The sequence below is a fragment of the Styela clava genome, chromosome 5 (assembly GCF_964204865.1).
Source record: "Styela clava chromosome 5, kaStyClav1.hap1.2, whole genome shotgun sequence".
Classification (NCBI taxonomy): domain Eukaryota; kingdom Metazoa; phylum Chordata; class Ascidiacea; order Stolidobranchia; family Styelidae; genus Styela; species Styela clava.
This window is the reverse complement of record NC_135254.1, coordinates 8,566,130-8,582,617: the sequence shown is the minus strand read 5'-3', so window position 1 is coordinate 8,582,617 and position 16,488 is coordinate 8,566,130. Positions and strand designations below refer to the sequence as shown.

At 36.5% G+C, this 16,488-nt stretch overlaps 1 protein-coding gene across 1 annotated transcript; it reads right to left on the bottom strand.

Annotated features, from left to right (window-relative positions):
* Positions 1 to 205: 205 nt before the first annotated feature.
* On the bottom strand, positions 206 to 15,405 carry LOC120345171 (uncharacterized). Its single transcript, XM_039414598.2, has 17 exons — positions 15,064 to 15,405; positions 13,475 to 13,676; positions 12,864 to 12,962; positions 12,387 to 12,460; positions 11,723 to 11,873; positions 10,246 to 10,409; positions 9,478 to 9,565; positions 8,937 to 9,017; positions 8,359 to 8,446; positions 7,521 to 7,610; positions 6,555 to 6,835; positions 4,939 to 5,073; positions 4,251 to 4,403; positions 3,398 to 3,502; positions 2,593 to 2,772; positions 1,867 to 2,052; positions 206 to 1,176 (listed from the first exon to the last, which is right to left on the bottom strand). The coding sequence occupies exons 1-17, from the start codon at positions 15,309 to 15,311 to the stop codon at positions 865 to 867; spliced, it is 2,637 nt and encodes an 878-aa protein (XP_039270532.2). The 5' UTR covers positions 15,312 to 15,405; the 3' UTR covers positions 206 to 864.
* Between the last annotated feature and the right edge of the window lie 1,083 nt (positions 15,406 to 16,488).

The following is a 16,488-nucleotide window of genomic DNA, read 5'->3' as shown; positions in this document are numbered from 1 at the left end:
GAGTCTGTTTGAGCTCGTACTGTAAATCCTTTTTAGCTAGGATGGCTTGTTTTATGCACTTTGTGTACATCGCAATATGCAGACTTGTCTATACAGACAAGAATTCTATTTACGCTTCTAGGCATAATTGACGCCGCACACAAATTTAATCTAAATATATCGCTTTCGAATGTTTAAGTTTCTGCTGATTTGATAGGATTAGCCAAGAAAAAAAGAGTGAGAATTGTCCACTGGCATATATATATATTTTTAAGCAATGAAAAGTGTGAAAATGAGGCAAGTGTAAATATAAACAAGTTAGGCTCCTGATTGAAATTTATTGAAGGCAAACTGTTTGTTATACAGTAGAGAGAGTATTTGCTCAATGGGGTGTATAATTATACTGAAATCCTGCTTCAGGCTGTTGTTACGATTCAAATATACCGGTGATCCCAAGCAATGCTCAGAAAATCTGCTCAAGACATTTGGAACATTGAATTGTTAGCTATTCTTATATAATTATCTAATCAAGTGGTGGCCAGTTAAAGAATCATATCGGCCTATCAAATTGGATTTGTTCTCCCAGGGCTAAAGACAAAATCCTATTTCAAGTATATAGGCTACGACTGAGGTACCGTAGAGATCCATCTCAAATTATAGATGTCCTATCAGTAAATCTATACGAAACACTCATATATATTACATTCCGGACTTTCTATTGTTCAATTGAGTGTGGTAGCGAAACTTATTATGCAATTTTTGGTAACATGCTACTTCATAATGGGATGGATAATAAATGAGTCATAAAATATAATAAAATCATTATAAACTTTGATCAAAATATGGCTTTAAATACTATATATATTTCACACTAGGTAAAGAGATTTACGTAGAGAGAGTTAATATGGGATGATGCCTGGGACCCAGTACACTTTGCGTTTGGAGGCCGTTTATGCCTCGCGGAACAGGAGGAAGTTCAACAACAGCTGTTGTTTTGGGTCGCGGGAACATGAAAGTTGAACCTCTCTCTGTGTTACGTGGAGTGACATTCGGTGCTCGCCCCGGAGTGGGAGGAAAGATAACTCCACCTTCCTGGAAGAAACTTGGTGATGGATGTAAGCCATCTGACATCAGACTAGTTGTTGAGTTGACTTCATGTCTCTCTCCAGTAGTAGCAGTGGCAGGGTGGTGAAACGCCTGGAGATAGGTCAAATGAGAAAAAAGTAATTCTTTTACTCGCAGCAAAAGTATAATTATAGAAAATTTAATCGATAATAAAATAGTATGAACGTTTCTGAGTATGTTATGTCAACCATCCATGAATCTCTAGGTCTAGAATGGCGCTTTATGTTATATCTACCGTGCACAATATAAACCTGACATGGGCAAATTACGGTCCACGATCCAGGTTCGTCCCGTTTAGTAATTCAATCTGGCCCGTCTGATGCTGCCACAACCAAACTAAAGCCAAATTTCGATGTTTCAGCTAAAAAATTGCTCGATAAATTTGTTGAGGTTGCGAATAAACATGGTTTTGGCAAAAGATTTATTGTTTCCCACATTTCCTTTTGTAACACTGTAAATATTGTTCAGAAAATGTAACTTTTAGGTCACACTTACATGGGCCGCCAGTCTAGGTGAGCAAAGTTTTTCCCAAAAACCTTGCCCAGTCCTCGTATAAACCCTTTGTAGCACCATCCTGTGCCTATGGTCATGAACCAGTTTTGCTGAACATAGAAAACTAGACTGGCAGACAGCTTTTCACACTCGGAACAGAATTAAAAATCATACCTACCAATAATCATAAGATCAAGAGCATAAAAGTATGAAAAATGGGTTGTTTTTTATTTCTAACCACTAAAAAATAACAGAATTAACCAGTCCTACCTTCATAGCTGCTTTCCTTGCCTTCATTGCAGCGACTCTTTGTTTAGACATGAGAACTCTTTCATTTGCTTCTTGCAAAGCTCTCGTACCCAATTCTGCCTTCTCTTGTCCACAAGCTAATTGCTGCATTAATTGTTTGTGTTCCATGTATCGTCGTACCAGATCTGCTTGCTCAGACAGCTGAACCTAAAGCATGGAGATGGCACTAACTAATCATTTGCCTGTATTTACACAAATTACCATAACTGGAAACAGGGGCATGATGGCATTGATTTATGTAGTATAACAGGGCTCTTTAAAGGTGAAGACTCCCCAGTGGGTGACGGGAATAGCTCATGGGGGTCACAGTAAAATCTTTTTTGACACTAAATTATGCTCAAACAAAATATTGATCAAATTTGGAAGCAGTACTGAGACCTACCATCGCCAAAATGGACCAAGATTTTATGTTTTGTGCGAGACTATGCAAGCACATCAGTCTTATTGAAAGTGTTATCAATTTTATATTTTCTGCATTATTGAATTCTAATTCATTTTTATTTTAGTTTCTGAGGGTCAAGAAAAAATTTGATTGTGAAGGTCGTGAGGAAAAAAGTTTGAGTAACACTGAAGTATATCACACATTACGCAGAACAAGTTGTATAGGTTAGCATTGGGCCAAATAATATTAGATCCCCCAGATCTTTACCTCACAATGTAAGCGTAAATAATTTACATATTACATACCTGAATTCCTTTTACTATTTCTTTCTTTTCTGCCACAATATCATCCATATTAGACTGACGGTCATGTCTTACAAGAGCGCTAGAGACTGATGTGTGTTGGTTACTAAAGTCCGCAGCAAACATCAAATCTTTATGAACTGCTTGGTGGTGTCGAATTGCTTTCTCTTTTCTTTCTTGGGCCTAAAAACAGAAAATTTTTATATTTATCACTGGAGAGAGAACAGCTGATAAAATGGTACATTCGTAGTATGTGTACCAGGTTAGGCCATAATTTTATTCCGATTTTCCTTATTTTAGTTCTATTACGAGTTCGGGGACTGTCTGTGTTAGCAAAGTGAATATACCCCCTGTCCATAGGTTTCAGTCCCTTTATACAACTTGATGTAAAATAAGGGAACAAAATTAGTTACCTCCATATTGGTAAACATACATCTGGAGCGCTGATAAAACAACTTCAATATTTATATTGCAATCCATTACCAGACCAATTCAGGTACGGGAATAACTTAGAACTTAATGGTAAAGAACAGACTCTCGCTAACAAAATAATCGTTCCAGCAGCATGGATATGGAAGGTAGATAAAGCCAGCAATCATATGGTCAACACTATAGAAATGAGAATATGGAAATAGTCATGCAAATAATTATTCCTCCAAGATCTATGAACCTACAACAGGCAAAATTCACAAATCACCAGAAAAAACTTTCACACATATTTCAAATTGATGGCTTAGATTTTTGTGATTATGAGACTTTAGGTTCAAATCCTGATTACCGGAGTTTAAAGCTCATCTGAACAACTTACATATTCAATATATGCAACTCGGTTTATTTCTTGTTGTTGTAAAGCACGAGTTACTTTGATTCTATCTTCTTGACGTTTGTTTAGTGCCATGTTGCGTCGTTCTTCCTGTAATTAACATATTTATTCAGCATGAGAGAAGTTTTTGCCAAATATTGAAATTATTTACAAAATTTAAACAAGTCCTTATAATGTATAGTACATGATTTCATTATATTTATCTAAGACAAGGTTTAAGATACGTTTCCCAACCGGAAGGAATTTCGCCACAAAAGGGAACTTTGCTTTGTATTTGCTGTAATATTACAAATATTATTCGGTTCTTCATAACTTATTATGATAGTTTTATTCACACATCACAACTATTTAAACCGTACAAAAGTGAGGGTGCAACTTGCGCATAACACTAGCTAAGCATCCATTAAAGGGCGCTCCTGGAGTGTATGCGTACCAAGATAGAACGTAGTATGTGTACCAGTACCAGGTTAGGCATCAATTTCAGGTACAAATACGACGGGAGTCACTTGTCTAGTCCCCGAACTCGTAAAAAGACTAAAATAAGGAAATTTGGAATAAAATTATGGCTTAACCCTAACCTGGTACACACACTTCATTTCGGTATCCGCCATCTTGGTACGAATACCTCGAGAGTACCCATTGAAGATTAAATAAATAATATAGTTTTTAGGTAGTGAGGGAGGAATGAAGAGTTCCAAAATAAGCAAAGGGGGGAAATTAACCAAAAAGTTTGGGAACCACTAGTTCAAGGTAATATTTTTTTTCCTCGCCATAAATACGAAATATCTGCCTAATTAATGAAATATAAATTAAATTGAAGATTAGTAGTTGACATTACTTTATATGCATTGACGATATGTTTCGCTTGTAATTTCTCTTGTTGTATTTTCAAAACTCTATCCATTTTCAATGCAAGTTGATCTGCTCTATCTCTGTCTTTATATGCCTTCGACACAGCGATGAGAGTCGCCAGACTAACTTGGTCTTTGTACTGAATGAAATATAAATGGTGTATCGTAAATGCTAAATGTATACCACCATTACTATGTATTTACATAATTAACAAAACATGCTGCTGCCAAGAAATCGTCGATGATCCGCTATGATTTTTGTGCACTATCCCAATGCTATAGATAGAAAATGCAGCGAAGTCCATCGGTACTTTGTTTAGCCTAGATTAGCGCCTGATTTTTGTTGTTCTTTCTAAATATGACTTAATCATATAGCAATTGATCAGCATGAACTGTCATCCCGCCATGAGCATGAGTTAAGCATGGTGAAGTAACAAGGTGATGCACATTGGGAAGATAACCAATTTAGCATTCCAGATGCATGGTCTAAGTTAGGGGAGAAAGCAATGAATAACCAATGGAAACGGAAATCTCCAAGCAATCATCTGTACATGAATATCCACATGAGATTTGAACTAGTGAAATTTAAAGAGGTAATCAGTGCAGAGTGACTTCCTATCACTTAACCAAGTGAGCCAACTGTCAACATCATAAAAACAGCTGAATTCAACTTACTCTAGCTTCTGGTTTGTGCTTCTTCGCAACAGGTTTAGGTCTGTTCTCCTGTTGATCATGCCAAAATTCTTCTGCTTCTCTGATATCTCTTCCTGCTTCCTGGGTCATCATCACATGATCTTGCATAGGGTCAATCTGAAAACAGCAAATAGACTGTAGACTTTAGCAATACCGAATACCAGAGGAAATCTGAACTGCATTAAAACATTAGAAAATAGCTAAACTGAAAGATCTGGTTTTCGCATAATCTACTTAAATTATTACAGTAATAGGCTTATTGTTTCACTATCTAGGGCAGTGGTTCCCAACCTGGGGGTCGCGGCGGGTTTCTAGGGGAGTCGCGAAGGTCTTGCAAAACAGTAGAAAATATTACATAACTTTAGGTTAAATATTGTCAATAGAACGCGAAGCTCTGAGAGATTCCTATTAGCTGTCGTGAGACCCCAGAATGTCGCTTCTTTCTTGAAAACCAAGCAAGCGGCGCGAGTTGTTTATGGCATGTTAATCATTGTGAGGTCACACAAACTCGTCTGCATTTCCGCGCGCTGCAATGCTAAAAACATGCGGGCTTCGAAGCAATGGTGTGGAACGCTGGTATTCCGATACCAAGGGGTTTACTGCAGGGTGGGCTTGTAGTCTATGTGGTTTCATCGTGACGATCATCATACATCCTGCAGTAACGTTATATTTCGTTATATCATATACCATGGCGAAGAAGCGACAATATGAAAATAGAGTTATGAAATATGGAAGCGGCTTTTCAGCTGTTCTTCATATGAAAACAAAGGCACGAAATCGAATGAAAGTCGAGGATGATATGAGATTAGCTTTGTCAAAAACTCAACCACGAATTGCACAGTTGGCTACGGGGTTTTAATGCCAGTTGTCACATTCAGTAAAACTGCAGGTTTATGAAAAATTAAATTAAACAATATTCACTTTGCCAAGTGCAGTTTCAAGCATTTTGTTGCGTATGAAGCTGCAAAACCATGGCGGGGTTTCAAAACCATGGCCGCTATGGCCAAACCCACGGCGACTGACTTTTTAGCTGCCACAAACCAATGGCGAGTTGCCGTTACCAGGGCAGCAAATAGAGAATTAAAGGGGGGTAAAATGGTGATAAATATTGGGTAAGTGGAACATTTTTCTTATGGATACAGTTTTAATGGATTTGGGGTTAGGTTTAAATATATATAATTCCGCACATTAAACTAAAATCTGGTACACAACTTTGTGAATATACCGTAATAGCACCAAAACCACGGCAATAACTGCCATTGGTTCATTCGTAACAGGAGCTGCCATGAAGTGGTAAGAACTGCACCTCCACTTTGCCGCTTTTTTTATTGATAAGTATAGAAAGTGAGGCAGGGGTATGCGAGGTATGTATAAACCACCAAAGGCGGTCGCGAGCCAAAAAGGTTGGGAGCCACTGATCTAGGTTCTGCATTAATAAACATGCAGTCTCTGACCTGTGATGGTATAATGCAGGCCAACATGCAAGGTCTTGAAAGTTGTGCTCGCTTAAAATAGCAATATCACTATTGGTTTAATAATTTCAAATATATCTTATTTTTATAAACATCAACAATTATTCATGTAAAATGAAAACCTACCTCCATTGCAGGAGGTTTATCAACATCTAATCTGAATTGTCTGCTATGTATCCTCCATGTGTGCTGGGGTTGTTCTCCATTCACCCACAGGTCTTCAACCTTGACCCCCAACTCAAGTCCCGGTGTTGCATGCTGAGAAGGAAATCCTGGAGCTTTCGAGGGGCTTGGTGGTTGGACAAGACTTTCTTTTGGTCCCAGCATTTGTTGTACGGTTTGTGGGTCTCGTCGTTTGGGTTTTCCTTGCTCTATACGTGCTTTTTGTCGGTACGGAGACGGAGAATCTAAGGAACAATACGGAAGGATAAACACGAAAATTCCAATCATAGGTCAAGGTCAAGTTATTTTTCTAGCCAGTAAAAAATATATCACACGAGCCCAATTTATAAGAAAATAATAATGACACTGTTTTACGGGAGAACGGAAGACGCAGGGAACCAAAGCTGGTTATCGAGCAGCAACACCTTTACCTTTCTTACTATTGTTTATAGCAGAAGCAGAATAGCTATCTTGGTAGTGTATAACACAAGAAATGATTTTTACAACCACAATTTGAAATTGAAGGTATTAAAGAACAAGCACATAAATAAGCAGCATTGTTTTCCCAAAGTTTTAAAATTTGTCCATCCCATTTTTGATCAAAAATTCAAGACAACAAAAAATGTAAAGTCATCACAGGGTAATAACTATGGTAAGCATGTTCTCCGCATACAATGGGGTCATTATTTGGTACTCCCATAGTATGTGTACCAGGTTAGGGTTAGGCCATAATTTTATTCTGATTTTCCTCCTTTTAGTTCTATTACGAGTTCAGGGACTGTCTGTGTTAGACAAGTGAATTCACCCCCTGCCCATAGGTTTCAGTCCCTTTACACAACTTGAAGTAAAATGGGCGAATAAAATCTCCATATTGGTACACACACTTCTGGAGCACCCAAACATGTATCACAATCACACTATCATACAAACCTTTTTTCTGTTCAGCAAATTCTACACCTTTCTGAGGTTTTTCTCCTCTTGTTATGTGAACAATTTCGGACAGATCTGGTGACTGTTGCACTGGTGAAAGTCAGAGGTTAGATAAATAATCAGAGCAAATTTGAAGTTCACAAATACATAGTTCAAATTGATTAGACCTCAAAAGACAAACAATGTTATATATATATATATATATATATATATAGGGTGACCATAAAGTCTTAAAAAATTCAATATTGCAAAGGGAATTTATCGACACAATATATCGTTTTGAACCTCACAAATGTACTAAATGAAGTAAAAATACTTGATCTGATTAAAAAAAAAACTTGTTGGGATATATTGAAAACTGACTTCATTACAAAATTGAAATTGTAAAAGGACTTCATGAACACCATGTATAATTAATAAACATTTTTTAGGTCACTACTGAACTTCAAATTTATTTCTATGCCAAATGATTATGACGATTGTTCTCAAAACTTTTTCCTGTTTTTATGTATGTCATCTTTTTGAAGAAAATATATCTATGAATGAAATATCTATGACGCCAACAGCTATATTGACTAGGTCTAGGACATAGGAGAGGATTCTCATATTTATATCAAAGCGGGGGAAAGGAGTAATTATATGGCGAACTATGGCCTGTAGCCTGGTTAACAGTCCACCGCAAAATGTAAGTGCCCAGTAGTAGGTTGCACATAATAATCCTCCAGCAGGACATTAAGCCCATATGATTAACAGATTATAAATATAAACAAAGACTAAAATACACAATCATAGTCCATGTAAGTGATTTCATCAATTTAAGCAATGTATTAGGACTCACATAACTTTTTCATGGCAACTTTTTCTAGTTTGGCAAGATTGATATGAAGTGAAGTTGGGATGTTCATGTCTGTAGAGTCGGCAGTTTCCTGAATAAACAAATGTTAGGTTATGAACTAATGAACTTCTACTTTTTAGCTCTAGCTGATATATTTAATATTTACAATCAATTTTAAAAATTGTTAGGCTTGGTTCGATGGTGTGGCGCATCATGCTGAGAGTTAGGAATACGCTCGCCACCGCATGTCTGATTACCCTGTGTGGGTTCGCAAGTTTGAATCCCAATTAATTAAGTGCGAAAGCATTGTTGGAATCCTCGACGCCGTAGGGTGGTTCACGTAACCGCTGGTCGATTAAGGCTTCCTCCACCATCAGGTCCACGCTTCCGAAAACAAATAAATGGCTAACAAATCCCATACCTGACCTGGACTGGTAAACGGTTGAGAGACCCTGGTTCGCTATATGATTGAGCCCTCTCATGGGCTTTCTACTCTCCCAAGATAAATGTGTAAATCCTATTCTAAATTTAATTGGTGTGGCATTGCACATCGGGTTCGCCGCAAAACTAAATTCTTTTACCTCTCTTTGTAATCGACTTGGAAATGACTCGGCTCTTCTGCTTTTTCCACCACTAGGAGTCTTTGAGCCCGGCCTTCGATTCTGGAAAAAAAGCATCATCAATTCATTTTTTCAATGTAATTACTTTAATTGGATTCATGATTCAAGAATTGATAATGTTTGGAATTGGAGAAGTGTAAAAGGGCACTGGCAGTAGAGGTCACTTGAGAGTTTCTTTTGAGACACAATGCATGATATTTTAGAGCTTTGTGTTATGCTATTCAGCAGTTGTAGTTGTGTTATAATCTGACTATTTCTGTTAAATAAGTAAAAAGTCATCAGCAAACAATACTGATTGCAGAATAATATTTGATGAAGTTTTCTTTACATACATGCCGTATGTTTTGGCAAGACAACACATGAAAGTAAACTTTTTCACATTTGTGGGTAAGTAAAATATCAATGATTATTTAATTCGGTTCTATAATGTTATCTGCTAATACCATATCGGACATAATTTACAAACTAGTTCAAAGTAGGCGAAAGCTAAATGATGCATCACCTCCATATAAGTATCAAAATCAATGTCATATCCTTCCCCTGGGGTTGGTTGTGTGGCACTGAGTCGAGAATGTTTTCGTAACTTCTCTCTGTAAAATAGAGCAATAATGAAGATTATTACACATTTCCTGAAATAGTGGGTTTTATTCTATACACAAGTAGAGGCATATAAGGCACTAATCATGTGCCTGAAATTGGTATTTCTCTATGACCAACCTGGATTAGCAACAAGAGTCCATCGCTTGTGATATGATTAAGGCGGCATTTCCTAACCAGGTTGGAATTGACTGGTGTATTTATTCGTTGGGGAAGGAAATTTCACACTTTATATCCGAGTGTAGTATTACCGTACTATCAGTCTATTATTTTTGATTTAAATAAAATTGCAATTTATCAGAGGTCAGAAAAGACAGAGGTGGGCAAGGTTTTTTGACCAGGGGCTAAACATTTTGCCCGCCTAGACTGGCGGGCCATTTGAGCGTGACGTAAAAAGCTACATTTTATGAATAATATTTACAGTGTTACAAGAGCAAATGTGAAAAACGATAAGCCTTTAATCACCATTAAAAACAAATTCTTTGAGCTATTTTTAGCTAAACTGGCCGGCAGGCTGTACCTTGCCCATGTCAGTCTTAGATGGTTTTTCTTAGATTTATTGAATTTTGAATTTCTGAATTCCAATTAAATGTAACAATATAGGAATCAAAACTCAATTCTCCAAAAATCAACAGCATCGACTTTCAATATATCTTTTTTTACTTCTACTCACACAATTTGATTGTATTTTATTCCTCTTCGTTTTCTGGCGAGATGTCCCCGTATCCACCTCTGAATTACAATCACAGGAGAACCGTGTGCAAGTATTGTATTGATGTCTCGAAGAATTCTTTTTACAACTTTTAGTTCAAAAGCAAGAGTACGAGACGAAGGAGGCTGAATGAAATAGTGTGTTATCATTTTGCGCTATATTTTAAATACCAGTCTATGATATCAAGCCTTCCCAAATTCAGCTAAACTGGGAAAATTCGGGGTTCAAAATCACAGAGTCGAGTGCTTTTTGTATCAGTCTAAGCCAGGGGTTCTCAAACTTTTGGTGTTGCGGAGCCCTTGAAAAGATTGGCTATTATTCACGGAGACCCAAAAGAAATGTTAAAATTTTTTTCTTTTCGATTAATATTCCTGAGTAAGTTAAAAGTACTTTACATAATTTAAATGCTAAACCTTTTTAATAGGGTTAATACAAGTAATAAATAAATCTAAATTTCAAAGATAAATTATATATACTAAAGCTGTAAATTTGACACTCGACAAATATATTAATAAATTAGGGATATATAAAAATTTGGTGTTATGTTCGGTTTTCTTTGGTTATTTATCGTAGTACCGGTAACTGCGAAATCGGAACACAGTCAATTGTGCGCGCGATGTGCCTTTTTTTCATTCTGAAACTACTGGCGGAGCCGCATGCAATAAAATAAATTTCAATCAATCGTATTTTGTCCAGAACCTATGATTTTTCAAACGGCGATATCTTGCTTAAGAATAATCTCGAGTGCGAAAGAACAAATCAAGTTAGATAAATCCCAAGATCGCAAAAATACGACCTTATTTATAGTTGGCAGTTTATCACGGATTTTATGTTATTTTATACTAGTATTCTTTCATTTTAGTAATCCTAATAGTAATCTCGAATCAAACGTGAGTAACGATGAGCACAATTACACATCATTAAGCTCACATCTCTTACTCTTACTACTTTCTTACTCTTACTACTTTAGCACTACTTTCAGTATTTCTACATTGTCGGAAGCATATACTGAACCCATGATATTGTAGCATAATTATTGTATTCAAATCACTACTAACAATGTGATAAAAAATAACTTAAATGAGTATCTTCATTACTGTTATCCTTCTTTGGACAGTTTAACAACGTCACACCGAGTATCTCAGTATTTGAAGATATGAATTAAATTGGGCGCTTCAGAAGTATGTGTACCAATATGGAGGTAACTAATTTTGTTTACCTACTTTACATCAATTTGTGTAAAGGGAATGAAACCTATGGGCAGGGTATATTCACTTGGCTAACACAGACATTCCCCGAACTCATAATAGAACTAAAATAAAGAAAATCGGAATAAAATCATGGCCTAACCCTGGTACACATACTACGAATGTACCATAAATTGGGTTCGTAAAAACAACCTTATAAAAGTGAGATCACAAAACCCATGAATACTCACAAGTTTTTCTTTTGGACAAAGATCAATTGCAAGAGAAGGATGATAAGACCGAAATCTCCCATTAAACTGAGCATCCTCGATTATTTCTTCATCGCTAACCACATGATGATCGAGTGCTTTCAGAGTCCAGATACTGTTAACGGTGTGATGTCTGAAAGAAGGAAGTATTCACAAACGATAAAGTGTATGTACATAAATAAAAGACATACATCACATATATAAATAAAAGGCATGCAATACCCGGCGCGGCGGTGTGGCTCAACGGGCTAAGCGTTAGGAATACGCTCGCCACCGCACCTCTAATTACTCTGCGTGGGTTCGCAGGTTCGAATCCCATGCAGGGATGGTTATGTGCGAGAGGATTGCTGGACTCCTCGCCGTCGTTGGGTGGTTCACGTAACCGCTGGTCGGTTACGGCTTCCTACACCACCAAGTCCATGCTTCCGAAAACAAACAATACAGTAAAAACTAATCCCATACCCGACTTGGAATGGTAACCGGACGAGAGGCCGTGGTTCGCCATATGGATAAGCTGTCTTATCGGCTTTCCTCTCCCCCGGGATAAATATGTAAATCCTATCCTATCCTACCTAAAGAAAAGACACACAACACATATATAAAGAAAAGACACATATAACATATACCAGTATTGAAAAATTCTAACCTGTAATTTGGTTTCAATGATACTGGGGTGTCATACAATGTCAGAACAGTCAACCTTGCGCAAACGGACAAGCCCTGGAATAAAAAACACAAAATTTTAATAACTATGTAACTCAAGCCCCATATGGTTAACATAAAATAATTCAGCGTAAGATAGTGAGCAACAGTCTTATAAAGATTTAAATAACGAACAATTTCAAAGTGAATTGTTATTCCTGCCTTCTCATAATTATCTCATGTCCCATATGCATGGAATAGTCCCATATGAAGTACAATTTTTGAAACGCACAAGTCTGATAGCCATAGCAATATGGACTCAAGTAATTCATAGTGCAATGCAGTTCATACATCTAAAGCAAAAAGCTGAACAACTTTTCCAATACCAGACATGATCTGGCAATCAGACAAAAATGATTGAGCTGTCCTAACGACTTTCTTCTACTCCAGAGTAAATATAAAAAATCCTATTCTATTTTACCTGAACGGAGTCTAGATTACCAATCCCGTTGTCATGGAGATTTAAAATCTTAAGTCTTTCAAGATTTGCCCAAAATGTTTCATCTGGAAGCTTCGTAATCTAGATAATATGAATGTAAAAAAATGATGTAATAACATGTAAATAAAAAACAAGGTCTGTTTATGTCGAAAGTGTAAAAGTGGAATGAATATTTACAAGTCTTTGGCTTCTATTTTAAATTAGAGTAGATGTTTAAAGCAAAGAAGGAAACAACATCTTATGGTTATGACATTATTAAAATTACCCAATTGTCGTAATATAGTTAAAATGAATTGTTTAGAATTTTGTACCAACTGGCTGAACAAAATTTCTACACTTCGAATTATGATATCGCTGCATATCAACGACCAAGGTATTTGACAAATACTCGAATGTTATGTTGTTAATTGAAACAGCCAACTATATAATTTTATTATGATATTTATTTAGCTCTTAGTGGGATAGTAGTTGCAATTTTTCTAAAAATACTTTTTCCAATATTAATAAAGGTCTCAAGACCTTACTTTGAGCAAATTTTAAGCTAAAATATAAACTTCAACCAAACGTAAAGTAAGATAGATATATATATATACCTGGTTGCTATGAAGATCCAATCGTATTAATTCTGGGCAGTTTGCAAGTGCGCTGAAGCGTGTTAAATAATTATTGTTCAAAATACAAACTCGCAAATGTCGACAAGATTGAATATGCCCGAGTGTTCGGATGTGCATGAACGAGAGTTGCAGATATTCTATTTCACGAAGAGATCGAGTTTCTTTGTCGGTTGTTTTGCATCTAAGATGATCAAAGTATATACACAGATCAAAATCGTGCTTTACAGGTTAAATTTGAAATATAAAAACTCAGTGCCTATTGAATTATCCTCAAAAAAGCCTCAACTTTTTTCATAACATGTTGATGGCAATACAAGAAAACGATGCTCAAATATAATATGATTACAAAGGACAAAACCTTCTGTAAGGTACAGTCAAAAAAACTTTTGCTACAAATAATTTTTATTAGTTTTTATTAATAGGTCATCCCACAAAAAGTGAAAACAAATCACGCAATGACCTGTGAAAGAGTTTTGCAATAAATAGAAGTGATAGCCATCTAGCCGAAAATACGAACTAAAACCATTGAAAATTTTAAAGCAATTGGTCCAGTATATAATAAGAAAATCGATTCTCTCATAAAAACAAGCATAAAAATACCAACAGCAACATAATAACAAAACGATACATAATTTATGTACCGTGTCCGTACACTTTGTTTCCAACAAAAAATGTCTATATATTTTTCCTCATTTTGCAATGGCACAGTGTAAGTCTATTACAACTTAGAATGCTGGCTTTTCACATGCGAACCAAGCAGGGTCAAGTGCAGTTTTAAGTATTCTGTGGCGTCTGCAGCTGCCGCAAAACCATAGCGGTATTTCCATACCATGGCCGCTACGGCCAAACCTATGGCGACTGACTTTTTAGCTGCCACAAACCAATGTCGAGCTGCCGTTACCACGGCAGCAAATTGAAAACCAATGGCAGGTAAAATTTTGCTGCCGTAACCGCGGCAGGTGGGCCGTAAAGATAGGGTGTCCCTTATGGTGACAAATATTGGGTAAGTTGGAACGTTTTTCTTCTGGATACAGTTTTGATGGATTTGGGGTTCGGGTTTAAGTAGATATAATTCCACATGATCAATTAAAATCTGCTACATTCATTTGTGAATATACCGTTAATACTGATTACTGAATATTGAATAGCGCTATAAAACCATGGCAAGAGCTGCTGCGGTTCGTTCGTGGCAGGAGCTGCCATGAAGTGGTAAGAACTGCGCCTCAGCAGGGTTGCGTAAAAGTCTGAGTGCCAAGTCGACTCATTCGAGACTCAAGTAGAATCAATCTCTAAGCTTATTCTCACAAGTGCGGTTAGTTGAGTACGAGTACATGTCATTTCTTTTAGTTGACTTTGATGATAAATGATGACTTCATACCAACTTGGGTCGAGTACTCAAAGACTAGAACCTGTGCAACGCTGGTACCAACTGGCATAGCTACATAAAATTTTGAGAAATAACATCATGAAATATAATTCTTTAATAATTAGCAACAAAAAGTGATAAATGAAATAAAGTTAATGGATCAAAAATATTTTAACTACTGGTAGTTAATTGCAATGCTCACCTTTCAAGAAGAAATGCCCTTGATGGTGAAATCAGATAACCACCTTCAGCTGCTTGTCTTAAAGCAGCATCTGCTTGACGACTGTCGTATCTTGACGACGTTTGTCTGATATTATGTTTCGACTTCTTGCTGGTTGTATTCAATCGACTCTGACTTGTCTTGATGGCTTGTCGGGTTGGATTGGAGCTTTTTGGTCCAGAAGCAGGAGTGATAGCAACACTTAAATCAGGGTTTATTTTTGACGCCATGATTATATATTGATGCTTATCCTAGTATTCAACTAAATAATCAGATAATAGCTCATCTTAAGAAGCAAAGAAAAGCTAAAATAAATCATGTGTTCAATGCAATCATTGCTTGTGTGTGTACAGTTTTGCTTTAGATCATATGAATTAAATATATCTGAATCGTCTAGGCCTGTTTTGCAATCTATTTCATTTTTGTTGAAGGCGTATATTGGTCTTGTTTTATGCTTCAGCTCGCCAAGAACAATTTTTTACACAATTAATTTTTTTTTCATGTTTTCTTGAAAATATGAGAGCAATGATGGGATGAATATATTCATTATTTCTGATTATAGGTTAGGAATTACATATCTATCTCGCAAGGAGAAAAGCCGTTAAGACGACTTAATAACATGCCGAACCACAGCATCTTATCCAGTTGCCAGTCCAGGTCGGGTGTGGGATTGGTTAGCCAGTCATTTTGTTTCAGATGCACGGAATTGATGTTGGAGGATGCCATACCCAACTAGTGGTTATGTGAACCCCCTTACGGCACCGGGAAGTCCAGCAATCCTATTTCTCATAGCTATCCCCAAAAGGATGTGTACTTGCGAATCCCTGCAAGGTAATCAGAGGTGCTGGAAGTGCGTTTGTAAAGCTTCGAAAGATTCATCGCCTCCTATTATTCGAAGCTAGATTTCCTAATAAACTTTAAATACTATTCAAATTTTGTTTATTTTCCAGACATTTGTATTATCCATTTTGTTTTATGAGTGCTGTGTTTCGGAATGCCGAAATAAATTGTATTGTAATTGAATCCGCAGCTATCCACTCTTGGTTTTATTTTAGGAACTTGAATGTAAATATTTTTACTGTTAAGACAGTATACTGGTACCGTTTATCACTGTATCATGTTAGTAATTCGCCTTTCGGTATATTTGAACCTTTCTTTGAACCAAAAAATACCAGACAAACTCTGAAACTGGCAAAACAGCTCAAATCTCTGAATCTGCTAAACGTCGAGATAAGTATAAGTTTATTTCGACTCCATAATCAGCAATAGACGATAATAAAAATAGATAAAAACAAAAATAAAAGTAACTGATTATAGAATCGGGAGAGCGAACAAAAGCTCGAGTAAGGTTTGAAACGTACAGATTTTATATGGAAAGGTATTGATAAAAGAAGTAGTACGTGTTCG

Bases quoted from the DNA above. Each gene is read 5' to 3' on its own strand.
- LOC120345171 (XM_039414598.2), bottom strand. From the start codon at position 15,311: ATGGCGTCAAAAATAAACCCTGATTTAAGTGTTGCTATCACTCCTGCT. The intron at 9,018-9,477 runs GTGATGCATCAT...CTTTTTTTCCAG, and splicing joins ATTTTGATACTTATATGGAG to AATCGAAGGCCGGGCTCAAA. The intron at 3,503-4,250 runs GTAATGTCAACT...TGTTAATTACAG, and splicing joins ATATCGTCAATGCATATAAA to GAAGAACGACGCAACATGGC.